The sequence below is a fragment of the Hyla sarda genome, chromosome 11 (assembly GCF_029499605.1).
Source record: "Hyla sarda isolate aHylSar1 chromosome 11, aHylSar1.hap1, whole genome shotgun sequence".
Classification (NCBI taxonomy): domain Eukaryota; kingdom Metazoa; phylum Chordata; class Amphibia; order Anura; family Hylidae; genus Hyla; species Hyla sarda.
In genome coordinates, this window is record NC_079199.1 from 48,423,605 (window position 1) to 48,441,187 (window position 17,583).

Below are 17,583 nucleotides of genomic sequence, written 5' to 3' on the forward strand. Positions count from 1 at the left end.
ATCTGGTTACATTTCCAGGAGTCATGTAGTCTAATTTAATGATTTTTGGATGCAGGAGAGATCGCAGGGGGTCCCCAGCAACAGGACCCCGCATTCAGACATCTTATCCCTTTATACTTTGATAGGTGATAAGATGTCTAGGGGCGGAGTACCTCTTTAGGTTCCAAAGAATTGTATGGGTCTTCCAGCATTTTGACTCCTGATCTCATCTGTCTTGGGCTACAAGATTGCCTGGAACGTTTAAGTATATCATGCCGTGGCTCATTATGACAGGTACTTTTTTTTTTAAATGGGTTATCCAGGAATAGATGGGTGGTGTTCTGCAGCTCAGTTCCATTGAGGTGAAGTTGTAAAACCACACCCAACCTGGAAACAGACGTGGAGCTGTTTTTGAAGAAAAATTGCTGTGTTTATCTATTCATGGATAACCCCTTTTTAATATGGCTGATGTTTTTAAAATATTAAACATTGACTCTTCTCAGGAATAGAACACAGAATGGTTATTGTTCATTCTGCAGCTCCTTATTGATCATTGACCATATGCAAAATGGCACTCTGGCATCATAATCTATTTTGCAGTGGATATGCTAGGAACTTTTGCAGAAGCACTCAAAGTACTTTGGGATAGGGGTTTTCTGGGCTACCTTCTTCAGACTTTCTAGCTTGGATCCAGTATTGTTTTCAGACCCCAGATGTGCAGTACCATGTTGTGACTACTTTATGTTGCCTGTTTAGGTTCCGTTGGTTGCAAGGCTTGTTAATTTGGCCATAAACATGAGAAGGAAGTAGATTGAATGGTTGACTATGGATGCCAGTATAAACCACTCTAACAGCAAATATGATCAGTAAAACAATGAAGAATAAGTTGATCTTTCCTGAACAGAAAAGCTTTAGTATGACTAATTTCTGATGAGATCAAATATGGATTACTTCTTTCCAGCTGAAAAGTCTGCCACTGGTTGGCTAAAAGTGACCACACGTGCTTGTTCGGGCCACCGCTACGTCTGCCGATCTCCACATGCACAGCCAAATGTTTGTGTTCTCAATATGGAGTAAACCTCTGCCAGACAGCTATGGAGCAGACTTCTCTCTAGAACAATGGGGTTGTGCAGTTAAGATGCCCCCCTATCAACATTATCAGTTTAGGGGGAAAGTCTGGAAGCCACATACTCTTAAAGAGTACCTGTCACCAAATAAAAAAAAAATGATATAGTGTTCCTTGTGTAATTAGCAGACACTTTCCCATTCACTTGCTTTTAAAATTATCAACATAAATTTGTTTAAAATGTGATAGAAAAAACGGCCACAGGGTGGGTCTGTTCTGTTCCCTGCCACAATTATTACAGTGAGTTTGGTTTCCTCCCGGCCTGGCAGGAGTCCAAACTTAAAGTGCTTCTCTGCACTGAGATTGATTGACAGCTGCAAAGAGCCTCATTGAAAGATGCACAGAGCTCTAGGTCTTCTGCCCTCATATCGTTGCAGTGATGATTAGAAGTGGTCCCCCAGCAGGCTTCAGTGATTTCATGCCTGCTGGGAAACGTCCACTTTCTCCTGCTGTGAGATTGCTCTATGTGAGCAAGAATAAAGGTATGATGCACAGCTTTTTAAAGCTCTGAATTTTTTTAAAGGGTACCTCTCTTCAAAAAAACTTTTGATATATTATAGATTAATGTATGCAGAATAACTTTACAATTGCATGTTATTAAAAAATATGCTTCTTTCTGTTTAATTTTCCACTTCGAAGAAATGACCACTAGGGGTCTCCCTACCAGTCCTGGCAGCAAGCATTTCAGACTCATGCTGGAGTCCTAAACACTACGAGCTGCCAGTCTGCTTGTTCACAAAGGAGAACACCCAGAGCTGCCAGCCTGCTTTGTTCACAGCCTGTTTGGCTGTGAACAAAGCAGGCTGGCAGCTCTGAGTGTTTAGGACTCCAGCATGAGTCAGAAATGCTTGCTGACAGGACTGATCGGGAAAAATACAATAGAAAGAAGCATATTTTTCATTAACATGCTATTGGAAAGTTATTCAACATTCATTAATCTAAAAATATATCAAAAGTTTATTTGATGAGAGGTACCCTTTAAGGGTTGGAGTGTTAGGAGTAGTTAGGGAACATGGACTGAGTTAGTTTAGAAAAGTTTATTTGACAGGTATTTAAGACGATTGGCTGACTCTTCTCACTACACTGTATGGAAACCTTAAAATGATTGTCAGGTGACATTGGATAAGGAACTATTGTTTTGGTTGAAATCTGTTTTTCATCAGATTCCGTGTGCATGTGCACCTTTTGCGATGCCGCACATCTTTCTTGGAAACAGTCCTTGTTTTTATAGTCCCGAGTATTTTGTATTCAGAGCTCTCCATCTCAGCTGTCCTTACCATTGCATGACGTAGGAATGCCATACATAAAACACAGTGCTTCGCAGCCTGCTAGTGTTTATAGGGTCTGGCTTGCGAGCTCTTACATATTTATTTATAGGACTTTGCAGTGAGAACTTGATTCGTGATCCTTTCACTTATGTATAATATATTATTTAAAAATAGTTATTTTTTCTTTTTTTTTTTTCACCCCTGTGGTCAGCTTTTGACTGGAAAGATATGATTATTTTGTTTTATGCATATGACTAGAGATGAGCGAACTTACAGTAAATTCGATTTGTCACGAACTTCTCGGCTCGGCAGTTGATGACTTATCCTGCATAAATTAGTTCAGCTTTCCGGTGGGCTGGAAAAGGTGGATACAGTCCTAGGAAAGTCTCCTAGGACTGTATCCACCTTTTCCAGCCCACGGGAGCACCTGAAAGCTGAACTAATTTAGGCAGGATAAGTCATCAACTGCCGAGCCGAGAAGTTCGTGACAAATCGAATTTACTGTAAGTTCGCTCATCTCTACATATGACCTCCGAGCCTTTTACATTAATGTCCTCATGTTGCATTGTGATAAGTTGTATCTTGCTCAGAAATTGCGAAACAAGTCCTCAAAGAAGCTGAATCGTGCCAGGGCTCTAGCCCTATTTTTTGCACAGGCAAGTTGAGGTCAGTTAGGTGAACCAATCATAATACGCTCACTGCTGTATTTCAGAGTTCATGCAGGGATTTCTCTCGTCAGAATAGTTTTTTTTTTGCATTTCAGGAAATGATGGTAAAATTCATAGGAAAATGTGTGCTGAACAGTAGTGCTTCATCTGTTGCCTGCTTTCTCCTGTATGTTTGCCAAAAGGTCCACAGAAGCAGATGGGTGCCCCAGTGCCCATATGTGGTGTTGCGATGTGGCCCATAGGGCACACTTCCTTTTGCCATAAAGGACCTTCATAAGTTTACTAGAGGGTTACCATAAAGAAGTCTGTGTTCTGTTTGCAGATATGCTTTGCATGGGCTTTGGCTGCCATTTTTTTTTTTTTTTTTTTGTGTGTGTAAAGCCTTTGGGCTAACCCAGTCATGGCAGACACATCTAATATTTTACAGCAATGAAGAGTGGAAAAAAACACAAACTCGCTGTTACTTCCTAGACAGAGAAATGCAGAAATAGGACTGGTATTGTGCTCACCTGTCCACTGTAAACCTTATTGTAATAAGATCAGGTATAGACGAAAATAGCACTGGGCACACAGATTCCGGTCAAGTGGTTTATTGCAGGTGGAAACGCTCAGCAGCAATTGTTTCGCTACTCGCAGGTAGCTTTTTCACAGCCTAATTAAACCTGGGAGCTCCACCTCCTTAAAAGGTCCCAGCTCTTCAGAACAAACTTTATTAGCAATGAACAAACTGGGAATCCGATTAAAACAGTGTTAGTATGTAGCATTTCACATTTTTAACACATGATACTAAAATCAAATATATATCGAGATGGGTGGAAACATTTATGCAACTATTTAACTGAAATACCCATACTTTCCTCACTATCCTAAGTAATGCTATTAAGGTCGCTCCTTTCATTCATGCCCATGGGGCCCAATGCTTCCGATCTCAGAATCAATTCAGTCTCCCTTTTCAGTAACTCTTGGTTACGGTCACCCCCCCCGTGGGTAACGGATCAACTCTTCTTCTCAAACAACAAAAGTGCATATGTTTGGCATCACCTCCGTGATGTTGTCTCATATGGTCCATCAGTCTTGGCGATCCGACCCCTGTTCTCAGCGAACGGGCATGCTCCCCGAAGCGTTTCAACAGGGGTCTGATGGTTTTGCGAATATAATACCGGCCGCAGTCACAAATGACTGCGTACACCACAAAGCTCGTGCGGTGTGTGAAAAATTGATCAATTTATGGCTCGTACGGACCCAGGCGAATAAGATGTTTTACAAAACTGGTTGCAGAAGCGACCACTTCCACACGGGTGGTTGCCCTTCGGAACTGCACTCCGCAACCAGTTCTCATTAGTCGGTCTCTCCATTCTCCCTTTCACTAGGGAATCTTTCAGATTCCTGCATCGTTTGAAGGACACGATTGGTCTATGTCCGGCCTTTTCTCCAAAAATTGGTTCTTTTGCATTAATGTGCCAATTTTTCTGTATAGCAGATTTAATGACATTAGACATTGTACTTTGTTTAAAAGCAAACGAAAAACCCTCTCTTGTTTTTAACTTTGGTTCTACGATATAATAAATGTTCTCGTTTCTATGCAGTGTTTTATTCCAATCTTGTTGTCTTGTTGATGGAGGATATCCACGATCTCGTAGTTTGTCACTGAGTAATTTAGCCTGTTGGGTAAATGAAACAGTGTCACTATTGATGCGGCATAAACGGATGAACTGGCCATAGGGTAATGACTCTTTAGTATAGTTAGGGTGAAAACTAGTGTATTGCAGCAGGGAGTTAGTCGCAGTTGGTTTAGTATATGTTGAAGTGTGAATAGAGCCGTCCACAATCGAAACCTTAACGTCCAAAAAGTTAATTGAAGTTTCATTAGTCACTCGTAAAAGTCATGTTATCGTCATTAAAGTTGAGGTACTTGACAAAATCAGTAAAGGTCTCCCTTGGGCCCGACCATACCATAAAGACATCGTCTATAAATCTCACATATAGGCAAATGTGTCTCAGGTACCTATTAGACAAGGAGAAGACCATCCTTTCCTCCAGGTCCCCTAGGTAGATATTTGCAAACGTAGGTGCGACCGGGGTCCCCCATCGCGGTCCCCACTCGCTGCCAGTACCACTGGCCACCAAACGTGAATGCATTATGTGAGAGGACAAAAGTAAGTGCCTGACAAATGAAGTCCCTATGGGGAATCTCCATGCGACCTAACTGGCGTCTGACAGCCTCCGCACCCTGTGGGATGCGGGTGTAGAGGCTCTCCACATCCAGGGTCGCCAACATGTAGTCCTCCTGCCACACAAGGCAATCCAGGTTGAAAAAATCCCCAGTATCTTTCATATATGCTGGTAATGTATCCAAAACCGGACGTAATGTCCAGTCTAGGTACCGAGATAGCGCCTCTGTGACTGATTTGCGACCCGCTACAATTGGTCGGCCTGGTGGTCTAATGAGCGACTTGTGCGTTTTTGGGGGAAAGTACCAGTACGGTCGTTCAGGGTGAGGTTGAATCAATTTAACCGCAAATTTCTCAGACAAGATTCCTCTCTCCACACCTCCTCTTAGTAGATTTCTCAGACCGTCCTGGTACTTTCTCGTGGGATCATAAGAGAGAGCAATGTATTTACCTACATCATCAAGTTGACGTTTAGCCTCTTCCAAATAGTAACTGGTATTCATGATTACAATATTACCACCCTTGTCGGACGGTTTTATCGTAAGATCACCCCTAGATCTAAGCCATTTCAAGGCCATCCTTTCCCCACCAGGCAAATTGTCTGGTGTGGTCGGGTAAATTAAAGCCTTTACTTCCATGGCCACTTTGTCTCTAAATATTTTTAGGGGTGAACCGGCAGGTAAGGGTGGATTGAATCACGAGGGAACCCCTCCAAAAAATTGAGCACCATTATCCTCTTCTGAGGACACATCCTCAGGTTGAATTTCTAGGAGTTCTCAGTTTCTAGTTCAGATGTAGCAATATTCCCACAGAAACTATATCCCATCTGGCCTCCTGCAACCTTCCTTTCCCCCACATGTTGTATACTCTGAGGGCTTGTATTCACATTCATGGTTTTAAAGTACCTATACAGATTTAAATTACGTATACCCTTCTGCAAATAGAGTTCAAATTCAGTATAATCAAATTGTTCTGTGACCCAAAAATTCAAACCTTTTGCTAACAGACTAAGGCAATCAGGAGAGAGGTCAATATCGGTTGAATTGATCACATTATGCATGTTGTTACCTGTGGTGACTTCGGCATCAGGTGCTCCTACAACCTCCAAGGAGACCTGTTTGCGCTTGGCACCTCCTTTTATCATTGCCGAATCGTTTCCTTCGGGTATGTTTCCTAAAGGGATATCTCCTAGTTTTGCCACCTGGCTCCCCGGCGTTTTGCAGGAGTCATTCTTGTTCTCTGTGCTGGAGTCAGACCCCGAATCTGGTCCAACAATCGTTGTTCCTCCGTTGTGACTGAGGGCCTCTTTTAGGGCATTGTCATCTGAGATTAATGTTAGGCTTCTGCCAGTTGAACAATTTGCCAGTCTCATAGTCAGTTTTGTCACGTATAAACTTTTCTCTCTTATTCTCCTTTGTTTCCTCCTGTATCGGCACAATCTTTTTCTCAAGTTGTTTAGTGAAGGTTTGATACTGTGCACTTGTGAGACGTGTCTTTAGTTCGGACTTCGCCCGTAGCAACTCACTAGTGACCATAGTATATTCCTGTTCAGTCCTAGCGGTCACCAATTTAGTGAGATTCACAGCATGTTCTGCATGTAGATCTTTCCATGCCTGGGCAAAAGTAGAGTCGTCATAGAATTGTGAGATTTCTTTGTATGTCCGTAATCCTCGTGGAGCTCTATTATGCACACAATAGGACTGTAGTGAGTTTAAAGTCCAGAAAAGTTTAACGTTTTCTGATAGGGTAGTAACAAGCCGTTCCAGCGACTTAGTACCCAAGCCTTGTAATACATCTTGCATGTTACATTGTGCAAAAAAAGGTATCGGCGTTGGATCTACCTGCCGAAATAGCCTTTACGTCCGAATCCTCTGGTTCCGATGCGGAATACTGAGTGGAGGATTCATCCATCCTCGGTGGAGTTACTCAGCATGCTTTGGCTCAGAATGAATGCAGTCCAAATCAAAGCTCTCGTACAAGGATGTAGTCGGCACCGCTTAGAACCTCCTCCCACCAAGGACTCACAGCCAAACCTTCGGGCGTACACTGCACTGACCCCTGGTGCTCACAGTAGACACAGGATAGCTTGCCAAATCTCAGGTATAGACGAAAATAGCACTGGGCACACAGGTTACGGTCAAGTGGTTTATTGCAGGTGGAAACGCTCAGCAACAATTGTTTCGCTACTTGCAGGTAGCTTTTTCACAGCCTAATTAAACCTGTAATAACAGCTGGGGTCAGCCAACCGCAGACGTACACAATCTGTATGGTGGAGATCAATGGAAAGAAGATGCGATCCAGTCGTATAACAAAAGGATACTTTTCTTGGCACTCACCTGCAGTACCCAGATAAAAATAACTGTTTTAAGGTTAAGATGTTTTAAGATGACAAAACATGTAATTTGAGAAATATCGGACGTGTTTCAAGGACATTGCAGCCTCCTTCATCAGGATAGAGCTGCAATAACCTCGAAATGTGTTGTCCAATATTTCTCAAGGATGCCAAGAAAATATACCTCCTAAAGGATGCTAAGAAAAGAATCCTTTTCCATACACGTGTGGATTGCTTTCTTTCCTTATGCAATGTTGGCTTAGATTTAAGCAAGTGCCACTTTAGTGGTCTATTCCATGTGCTAGGTGCATGCCGTGCCAGACCACGACCTCCTGCACCCCAGAAAATCCAAAAGGAATAAATAAAAAAATGTGCATCACCACCAGGTTTTTTTTTTTTTTTTAGTTGCAGGAAAGCCAAATGATATTACATCCTCTTGGCAGTGCCAGCTGATCTAATATGTATGTGACCCCCCCCCCCTCTCTCCAATATCTCCTTGTATCCCAGCTTATTTTAGGGGTGGAGGAGAATTAAGCGCAGCTAAGAGCTTCAGGCTATGTCTTTTTTTGACTTTTTTTTTTTTTCATCGAGTGGGTAGCTTGTTTGGACAACTAGATTTAACACGTGTTGGCAAGTTGCAGACCCCACTTACATCTACTCCCCAGTGACAGTCTCCAGATCTGTGAGACTATATAATTAATAGCTTATTATACATTAACTCTCTCCTAATAAGGTTAGTTAACTCCCTGACCCTGTTTTTTTTTACCCCTCCTTCCCCTTTTAATTTAGAGATGTGTAAATAAGCTGAAAGATTGGATGTGAAGCAATCAAAGGGACTCTGTGAATGTATGACATGAAAGCGTCATTTTCTTCTAAAGGTTGCCAGGAATAAGCAATGTTATTTGATACTGGTGGGATCCAACTACACTGGAGACTGCAAGCTGTTAGAAACTAGAGCGAGGAAACGCATACCAGTAGGAATGACAATCTAACCTTGAGACGGAGCGCTGTTCTGCCGTGCCTTTTATTCTCCGCTCTGTAGTGATTTCTTGCAGGGGAAAAGAAATGCATGGCAAATATGATATGGCAAAATATCAGCATCAGCAAAATGAGATTTTCCTGATTCCGATACAAAGACAGGAGTAAGATAATGGAACGTAGAATGTTTTTTACTAAGGGGTAGTTCTGTTGCATCATGTCACTGTACTTGGCAAGGTAACTGGACTTGCCATTTAAAAAAATAAAAAAAAATTTTTTTCAGTGATCCTTGGGCAGTTGGAGGGATCATTGTAGACATGGAATAAATATAAATGAGTTACATTACTGATGCCTGCATTCATGTTCTGTCATAGAACACCTATTCTCATTTGGGTCATAGACCAAAATTTCCTTCATTTAGACTATTCACTCGTGAGCCAGTAAGTCAAGGTACCTAGAAACTTCTCACCCACCTTCTTGCAATTTTTCTTTCATGGAATTTAAAGTTCTTATTTTCTGGCTACTAAATTTGCTTGGCCACATTAACTTTTACAGAGGTATTCTGGGGAAGGCTTATGCTTAGGCTGCTGTCATAAAAAGCAAACGCATGCTTGCCTTCCTTGCACCCCCACTGCTGCTATGCTGTACAAGCCTGGAAGGGGATCGGACTCATTCTAAACAAATGCGGCAAGGAAGGTAAGTGTTTTTTTTTTTTCTTTTTATTTTGACAGTAGCCTAAGCACAACTGCCTATTAAATTCCCCCTGGAATACCCCTACAAAAATTAATAAGCGCATACCATAACCGATGATTACAAATGTATATTGGGCTATTCCCGTGAGTCTCAAAGAAGTGTAGATTTTGGGTTGAAGCTTGGTGGGTGGGTGGGGGTGTGTGTGTGTGTGTGTGTGTGTGTGTGTGTGTGTGTGTGTGTGTGTGTGTTTTTTTTTTTTTTTTTTTTTTTTTTGTCTATATAAAAGTTCCTTTTTGTTGGACTCGTATCACCTTGAGTGGTCTAGCAGTTTCGTAAGCTTTACAGTAGTAAGTCCAGTCCACTTCTTGAAGGAAAAATTTGGGTCATGGGTCATTTGTTTTACTGACAAACTAAAGAACATTTCAACTTTTTAGTCTTGGTTCTTAACATTAGGGCACGAGTGGGTTCCAACAAAAAGTGGATTGGCTCCTTTTGAAAAGTTTTCCATCATCATCATCATCATCTTAAATGTACATACTGCTGTGGTGTATTTCTTTCTACATATCTATATCCATGTTTAGGCTAAAAGTAACATAGTTCAAAAGGTTGAATAAAGACCAGAGTCCATCAAGTTCAACCTATATCCTTTAAGGAGTCCCTACTAAGTTGATCGAGAGGAAGGAAAAAACCCTCATACTAGAGGTAAAAATTCCTCCAAATATGGCAGAATCAACCCGTGGATCAACCTTCTGTCCCTATAAATCTAATATCCATAGCCTGTAATGTTGTTACTCTCCAAAATGCATCCAGGCCCCTTTTGAACTCTTAAGGAGTTCACCATGACAAACTTCTCTGCGAGAGAGTTCCACAGTCTCACTGCTCTTACAGTAAAGAACCCCCGTCTGTGCTGGTGTAGAAACCTTTTTTTTTACTCTAAACGTAGAGGATGCCCCTTGTTATAGATACAGTCCTGCATATAAATAATTATGGAAGAGATCTCTGTACTGCTCCCTGATATATTTATACATAGTTATTAGATCTCCCCGAAGCCTTCTTTTTTCTACACTAAATAACCCTAATTCTGATAATGTTTCTGGGTACTTTAGTCCTCCCATTCCCTATATTACTCTGGTTGCCCGTCTTTGAACCCTCTCCAGCTCCACTATATCTTTCTCGTACACTGGTGCCCAGTACTGTACACAGTATTCCATATGTGGTCTGACTAGTGATTTGTACAGTGGTAGAATTATTTCCTTGTTATGGACATCTATGCCCCTATTGATGCACCCCATGATTTATTTTTTTTTTGCCTTGGCAGCAGCTGCCCGACATTGGTCCCTACAGCTAAATTTACTGTTAATTAAGACCCCGCAGTCCTTTCCCACGTCAGTTGTCCAAAGTGGTCTCCCATTAATACGTAATCCCAGCCTGGATTTTTCCTCCCCATGTGCATTACCTTACATTTATCAGTGTTGAACCTCATCTGCCACTTCCCAGCCCAAACCTCCAACCTATCCAGATCCATTTGTAACAGTGCACTGTGCTCTATAGTGTTTACCGCTTTAGAGTTTAGTATCATCTGCAAAGATTGCTACTTTACTACTCAACCTCTCTACAAAGTCATTAATGAATATTAAATAGGACAGGACCCAAGACTGACCCCTGTGGTACCCCACTAGTAACAGTCACCCAATCAGAATAAGTACCATTAATAATCACACTCTGTTTCCTATCATTGAGACAGTTACTTACCCACTTACACACATTCTCCCCCAGCCCAATCCTTCTCATTTTATACACCAACCTTTTTTTTATTGTTTTTATGTGGCACCGTATCAAATGCTTTGGAAAAATCAAGATATATGGCATCCAGCTATTTTCCCCCCTGGTCCAGTTTGGAGCTCACCTCCTCATAAAAGCTGATCTGATTAGTTTGACAGGACCGATCCCTGAAGCATGCTGATATGGGGTCATACATTTTATTATCAAGATACTCCAAAATCGCATCTCTTAGAAAACCCTCAAACAATTTACATACAACAGAGGTTAAACTAACCGGCGTCACCTTTTGACCCCTTTTTAAATATTGGCGCCACATTTGCTATGCGCCAGTCCTGGGGAACAGACCCTGTCGGTATAGTCTTTGAATATTAAATAGGGGTCTGTCTATTGCATTACTTCCTTTAGAAGTAGGGGGTGAATGCTATCTTGACCTGGCGATTATATGTATATGTATATGTATATGTATATGTATATGTATATATATGTATATATATATATATATATATATATATATATATATATATATATATATGTATATATATATGTATATATATATATATGTATATGTATATATATATATATGTATATATATGTGTATATATATATGTATATATATATATGTGTATATATATATATATATATATTTATATTGTAGGCGGCACTGTACTTCTTCCTGGGTTAGACAGGTGACTTGTACTGAGGAGTTTACCTTATCTCTCTGTATTTCACATGGCATTTCATTTTCCTATATGAATACAGTGGAAAAGAATATGTTTGAATTTATTAGCTTTTTCCTGATCCCCATCTATAATTTCTTCATCATTTTTAAGGGTCAACACTTTCATTTTTAACATTTTGTGGTTAGTTTTACTCTTTGGCAATGAGTCTCTGTCTCTACTCTTGTGGCTTTTATCTATTTAATTTTTAATTTTTTCTTACCTATTCTGCTTTTTTCTCTATAGCTTTTTAAAGGAAAACTGTCACTTGTTTTCTCCCACACTATCCACAGGTACTGGTGGATAGCGCGGGAGACGCTGATTAAAATGAGCCCTACCTTGTCCGGATCTGTGCCGCCGTTCTCCCGCAATTGTAGTTTTATTATCTGTTGAAATCTTCCTGTAACTGGCACGGGCGGGGCTTCGACGCTTATGAATATTCATCCCCCCCTCCCTGCAGTTCTCCCTCTCTACGCCGCTCCTAACTGGAGGGAGGGGGATGTATAACTTTGGATTAGAGTCCTTATCCCTACTAACGCTGCTTTTTAATAAAATTGCTTCAAAACAAAATCAGTAATTTTTCTAAATAGTTTCACTTATTTGTAGCCCTTTTAGGTGAATAATGGCGTATACCTCTGGTGCACTGGATATTATATTTGCAGACTGCAGCTTCCCTCTGTGTTATTCCTTCACTTCTGACTGTATCATTATGATCTGATTAAGGTTCTTGCCATCTCAAGGGAAGTGTGAAATGTGACAAAGGCATATTAAATCAGAACTAACTACCGCCTTGGTGCCTACTTCTAGCCAACGTGTCTGTGTTTCAGGCCAGAACAATTTACCCTTTGTTGCCCAAGTAATATAATTTTGAGGTTTTTAAGCCACAACTAAGGTACAAGACACACATTGATGAAACCACAAGTATTCTAAGTTAGACCTGGTCACACTTCATTTACTCAATAGAAACTTTTTCAGTCAAGTTTATACTTGAAGGGATTACTGTCAGGTTTGCCCACAATTTTGCTCTTGCCAACTATTTGGTCCCTATTGTATAAAGCTGAAAAAAAAATAATTCAGTAGAGAAAGTTTAATTGTGTCAACACTTGAGCTACCTGTAAGTAGAGAAGCAATAGTTTTGTGTTTTATGAGTGCAGGTTTTGAAAGGTTGATCGACCTACAGCCAGTGGAAAATTGGGATATGGCGTCAGGGCGGAAGCGCAGCTGCTGGAGACACAGTGGTCACGTTCTGCTCTGTGTCTTGCCCTCTTGTGACTCGAGAAAAATTATCCAGTTGTAATGATGAACATCTGAGCTTTTGGGATGTAGACAGACATCAGGGCACATGTTTAACCAGAGGGTACAGTGAACATATTGTGTACTGTGAGATAGTTATAGTGAATGTATTTGTTGTTTTTTTTTTTTGTTTTTTTTTATATTTGTGCAAAATTTGACCAATCGGAGGCCACAACTGCATGCGATTATTAGTTTCGTTTTCACTTTCTTTTTTTTTTTTTCTTATACAGTATTTATTCTTTTAATTTAGGTTTGTTTTTAGGGTTAACAACCCTGTTTAATATTGTCCATAAGTATTGTAAGCATGATGATATGGACATGTGTAGATTTATTGATCCTCTGTCGCAGTGTATGGTACAAAAAGTTTAAGCATTTTAAATTATATAAAATGCTGAACTCTTGCAGTTGAGCATATAACATTATTTTCTCCACCTTTTATGAATCTCACACTGTGTTTTCGTTGTGTGCTTTACTTCAGAGCTGTCCTGTACACTGGGGTTGACGGTTGTGAGATGCACGGACTGGTCCACCATAGTTTGATGCCTATGGGTGCATTCCCACGTGGCGTATTTTGCTGTGTATTTGCTGCGTGTTTGGTGCTGCGTATTTTCCTACCCATTGACTTCAACAGAGAAAATAAAATACGCAGCAGCAAATACGCCGTGTGGGAACGTACCCTAAAGGAACCCTTCTTTTTCCTGTCCACCAGGGCTGCTCTGGGGACTACTCACTGTTATAGCCTTTCCAGTCTAGGCACTTCAAGTAGAGACGCCTCAGTCACTTGGTATGGATTTGTCCTGTTCCTCCTTGGGTCCTTGTGACCACTATGCCACCCCGGACGCAATTGTGTAATTTGCACACCACAAATTATTTTGCTTGTCAAAAGTTTTTCATTATTTTTTGAGTATTTATTTAAACAGGCAAATTTAATCTCAGGATTGCACAAGTAAAGAGAACATATAAACACGGCAAGTGTAATAATTGCTACAAAATCTTATGAAGATTATGTAGAAGTGTGTTTTGGGCTTGTGCTGTTCATCCAGTCAGTGAAGTGAGTAGTTCAGAGGAACAGGCCTCTCCTTAAAGGGGTACTCCGGTGCTTAGACATCTTATCCCCTATCCAACGGATAGGGGATAAGATGCCTGATCGTGGGAGTCCCGCCGCTGGGGACCCCCGTGAATTTGCATGCGGCACCCCGTTTGTAATCAGTCCCCAGAGCGTGTTCGTTCCGGATCTGATTACCGGCAACCACAGGGCTGACGGCGTGTGACGTCACGCCTCCGCCCCCGTGTGACATCACGCTCCGCCCCTCAATGCAAGCCTACGGGAGTGGGCGTGATAGCTGTCACGCCCCCTTCCATAGACTTTCATTGAGGGGCGGAGCGTGAGGCCACACGGGGGCCCGTGATCGACAATAATCAGACCGAAGGCGAACACGCACCTGGGACTGATTACAAACGGGGTGCCGCGTGCAAGATCCCGGGGGTCCCCAGCGGTGGGACTCCCGCAATCATTCATCTTATCCCCTATCCTTTGGATAGGGGAGAAGATGTCTAAGCACAGGAGAACCCCTTTAATCCCTAGCATACAGTCTGTCACTTCGGTTAGTCCCTTTTCAACGGTGTGATTATAAACTGAACGAATGTCAGTAGGAATGTTCATTCCTGGATTATTAAACCATGATGGGTTTTTACTGCCCAACCCATTTATTCTTGAAGTCTGGCTGCAGTTTACCCCTCCCCATAGGAGAAACCTATTGGTTTTGCATGCTTTACAACATTTGAAAAGTTTTTGTATCTGACAGTGCCCATTTTTTATTTTTTTACACTTTTTTAGTCCCCTTAGGAGACTTTTAGGAGGAATCATTAGATTCCTCATACAGATCAGTGGAGTTCCATAGAACTCCATTGATCTGTGCTCATTTGGTTGAGCCTGCTTCAAAGTTGTAGGAGACAGCTGGGAAATGGAGGTATTATAGATAATCTACTTTAATAAAAAAATAAACTGAACAACCCCTTTAAACACACAGGTATATTTATAAAGCTTTCTAGAAGACCATCTATTCCCCTATCACAGAGCAGTTTGCTGTGCTCTTGAAAAATTTAAGCTCAGCAGTGATTGGTTGCTATGGGCAACAGCCATTCATCCTGCATAATTTTAATGTAAGGGGACAATATAATGACTTCCCCCCCCCCCCCCCCCCCATACAGGTAATCTCTGATAAAAATAAATACTATATAGATATATAGATATATGATATAGATATAGATATATATGAGATATAGATATATATATGATATATATGATATATAGATATATATGATATATAGATATATATGATATATAGATATATATGATATATAGATATATATAAAATCTGCTTTTGCGTTACTTGTTAAATTTTTAATGTCTTTTATTTTATGGCCTAGTACTTTGCTTCCTTTTTTGCTTCAAGGTTCACAATAGAACAAACCTCTCCTCCCCCACATGGGCAGCTGAGTGTTTTTACATCAATGCACTAATAAAGTGGGGTATCTGCTCAGATTACGGCGCTCCATACTAATAATACAACAATGGTCGCTGAGGAGTTTATTCATGTTAATTGGACATAGGGAAAGGCTTTAAGTTCTGCTTAATACTTATTTGTCACCCAGAAAGAAGTAATATGACGGCTGCCAAGACGCATTTCGTGGTTATGAACTCTGTTCTGTCTTAACATTCTGGTTTCCGTTCAGGATCGCAGGATGCCTTTTGGGAAGCGGTGGACTTTCTATAGCATCTTATAGGCTGCCACAAGTTGAGGTGTGTTGGGGTTCCTCTTATGAACCATACTAGTTTCATACGTTTGTAAAGAGCCATCAGTCCTCCCACGACAACGTGGGCTCATGAATGAGGCGTTGTTAGATTACAATGTTTACACCTTTTTCTTGTAGAGGCTGATTTTTGGTTGTGTACTTGGTTAGTTGTGAGTTGGCCATGGCTTCCCATTTGTAACATCAAGGTGATGTAGGCTATAGAATGGATGCTGCTGCTTGTCAATGTAGGAAATGGTGTTTTGCATGAGGAGACCTTGGCTAATTTGTATGTGTAACTAACCTTATTCTTAATGGTGTCAAGGTTTTTCCATTAAATCCCACCTTAAACCCAACAAACCTACCACTCTACTTTTAGCACTAGAACCTAATGCGCAGCATGTCTCTCCAGGATAAAGTGACTCAAAAACATGGTACGCTGTCCTAAAAGTCTTTTGCATCAAAGCTGCTTTTATGATGGGAGACTCTCATTTTTGGTGGGTTTGGAGACCACTGAATAAAGGGGGAGATTTATCAAAACCTGTCCATAGCAAAAGTTGCAGAGTTGCCCATAGCAACCAATCAGCTCGCTTCTTTCATTTTACTGAGGCCTTTTCAAAAATGAAAGAAGCCATCTTGTTTCTATGGACAACTCAGCAACTTTTCCAATGGACAGGGTTTGATAAATCTCTCCCAAAGTTTACGCAGTTAGCTTTGCTGTAGCCAAGCCCCCCCCCCCTGATTTGGCTACAGCAAAGTCAACTGTGTAAAATTTATCCAGTGGTCTCCAAACTGTGGCCCTTTTAAGCAGTGAAACTACAACCTCTAGCATGCCCAGACAACCTTTGGGAATTGTCCGGGAATGCTGAGTGTTGTAGTTTTTCAAGAGAGAGACTGCTGGCCTAATTTGACAGTGAGGGCATATTTTTTTTTTTGTAGTACATGATTTAATGTATCAAACATTTTAATATACATATGCTGTTTATTTCTCTTGTACTTCTGTTTTGTTTCTGCAGTTGCAACTGACTTCCTTATAGTATATAAATTGGTTTTGAGATGGGTGACAATCCCTTTAATAATCTGTTTTTTCTTTTTTTTTTTTTTCTTTTCAGAGATCTTTCACCTTAATTTTGGAGGCTTATGACTGGGATAATGACACGAAAGCTGGTAAGTTTCACTTTATCACCTGTAGACCGCACAGCAAAAAGTTGAAAGGGTTTTCTGCACTCCCAAGAAATTATTAATCACAATATTTTATTGGCAGAGCCTGCATACATAACACTGTTTGGAATTGTCCATTCATGTGTAAGGCAGCATTCACACTACGTTTGCAGCCTACAGCTGCTGGGTCATGCTGGGAGATTACAAAACCTGGCGCTCCAAAATCCCAGCCGGACCCATGCAGATTCTCATTCACTTTAATGAGCTGGCCGGAGTCAGATAGAGAGAGAGATAGAGATACACTTCTTCTTCTTTTTTTTCTTCTTTTTTTTTTTTTTTAAGGTAGTACTACTACTTCCAGCTTGGAACACACTGTTCCATGATGGGAGTAGTAGTACCTGTACTAATTGACAGATCGCCCGTTACGATCCTCCCTGTATAATGTATAGATGCAGCGGCCGCTCTTCTATGGTCCCCTGCACTGCCGTATGTATACACATTCATATATCCCACAGAGAGCTGTGATTGGCCAGATGGTTCCAGCCAATCACAGCTCTAGGAATGTGTGTGTGTGTGTATATATATATATATATATATATATATATATATATATATATGTATAT

At 40.9% G+C, this 17,583-nt stretch overlaps 1 protein-coding gene across 4 annotated transcripts in view; it reads left to right on the forward strand.

The window, feature by feature from the left end:
- The window catches only part of JAG2 (jagged canonical Notch ligand 2), a 96,391-nt gene that overhangs the window by 27,239 nt on the left and 51,569 nt on the right, over positions 1 to 17,583 (forward strand). For all 4 annotated transcript variants that reach the window (XM_056545577.1, XM_056545580.1, XM_056545579.1 and 1 more), the window contains exon 3: positions 16,912 to 16,966. In XM_056545577.1, the coding sequence (XP_056401552.1) occupies positions 16,912 to 16,966 (55 nt within the window). The remainder of the gene's footprint in view (positions 1 to 16,911; positions 16,967 to 17,583) is intronic.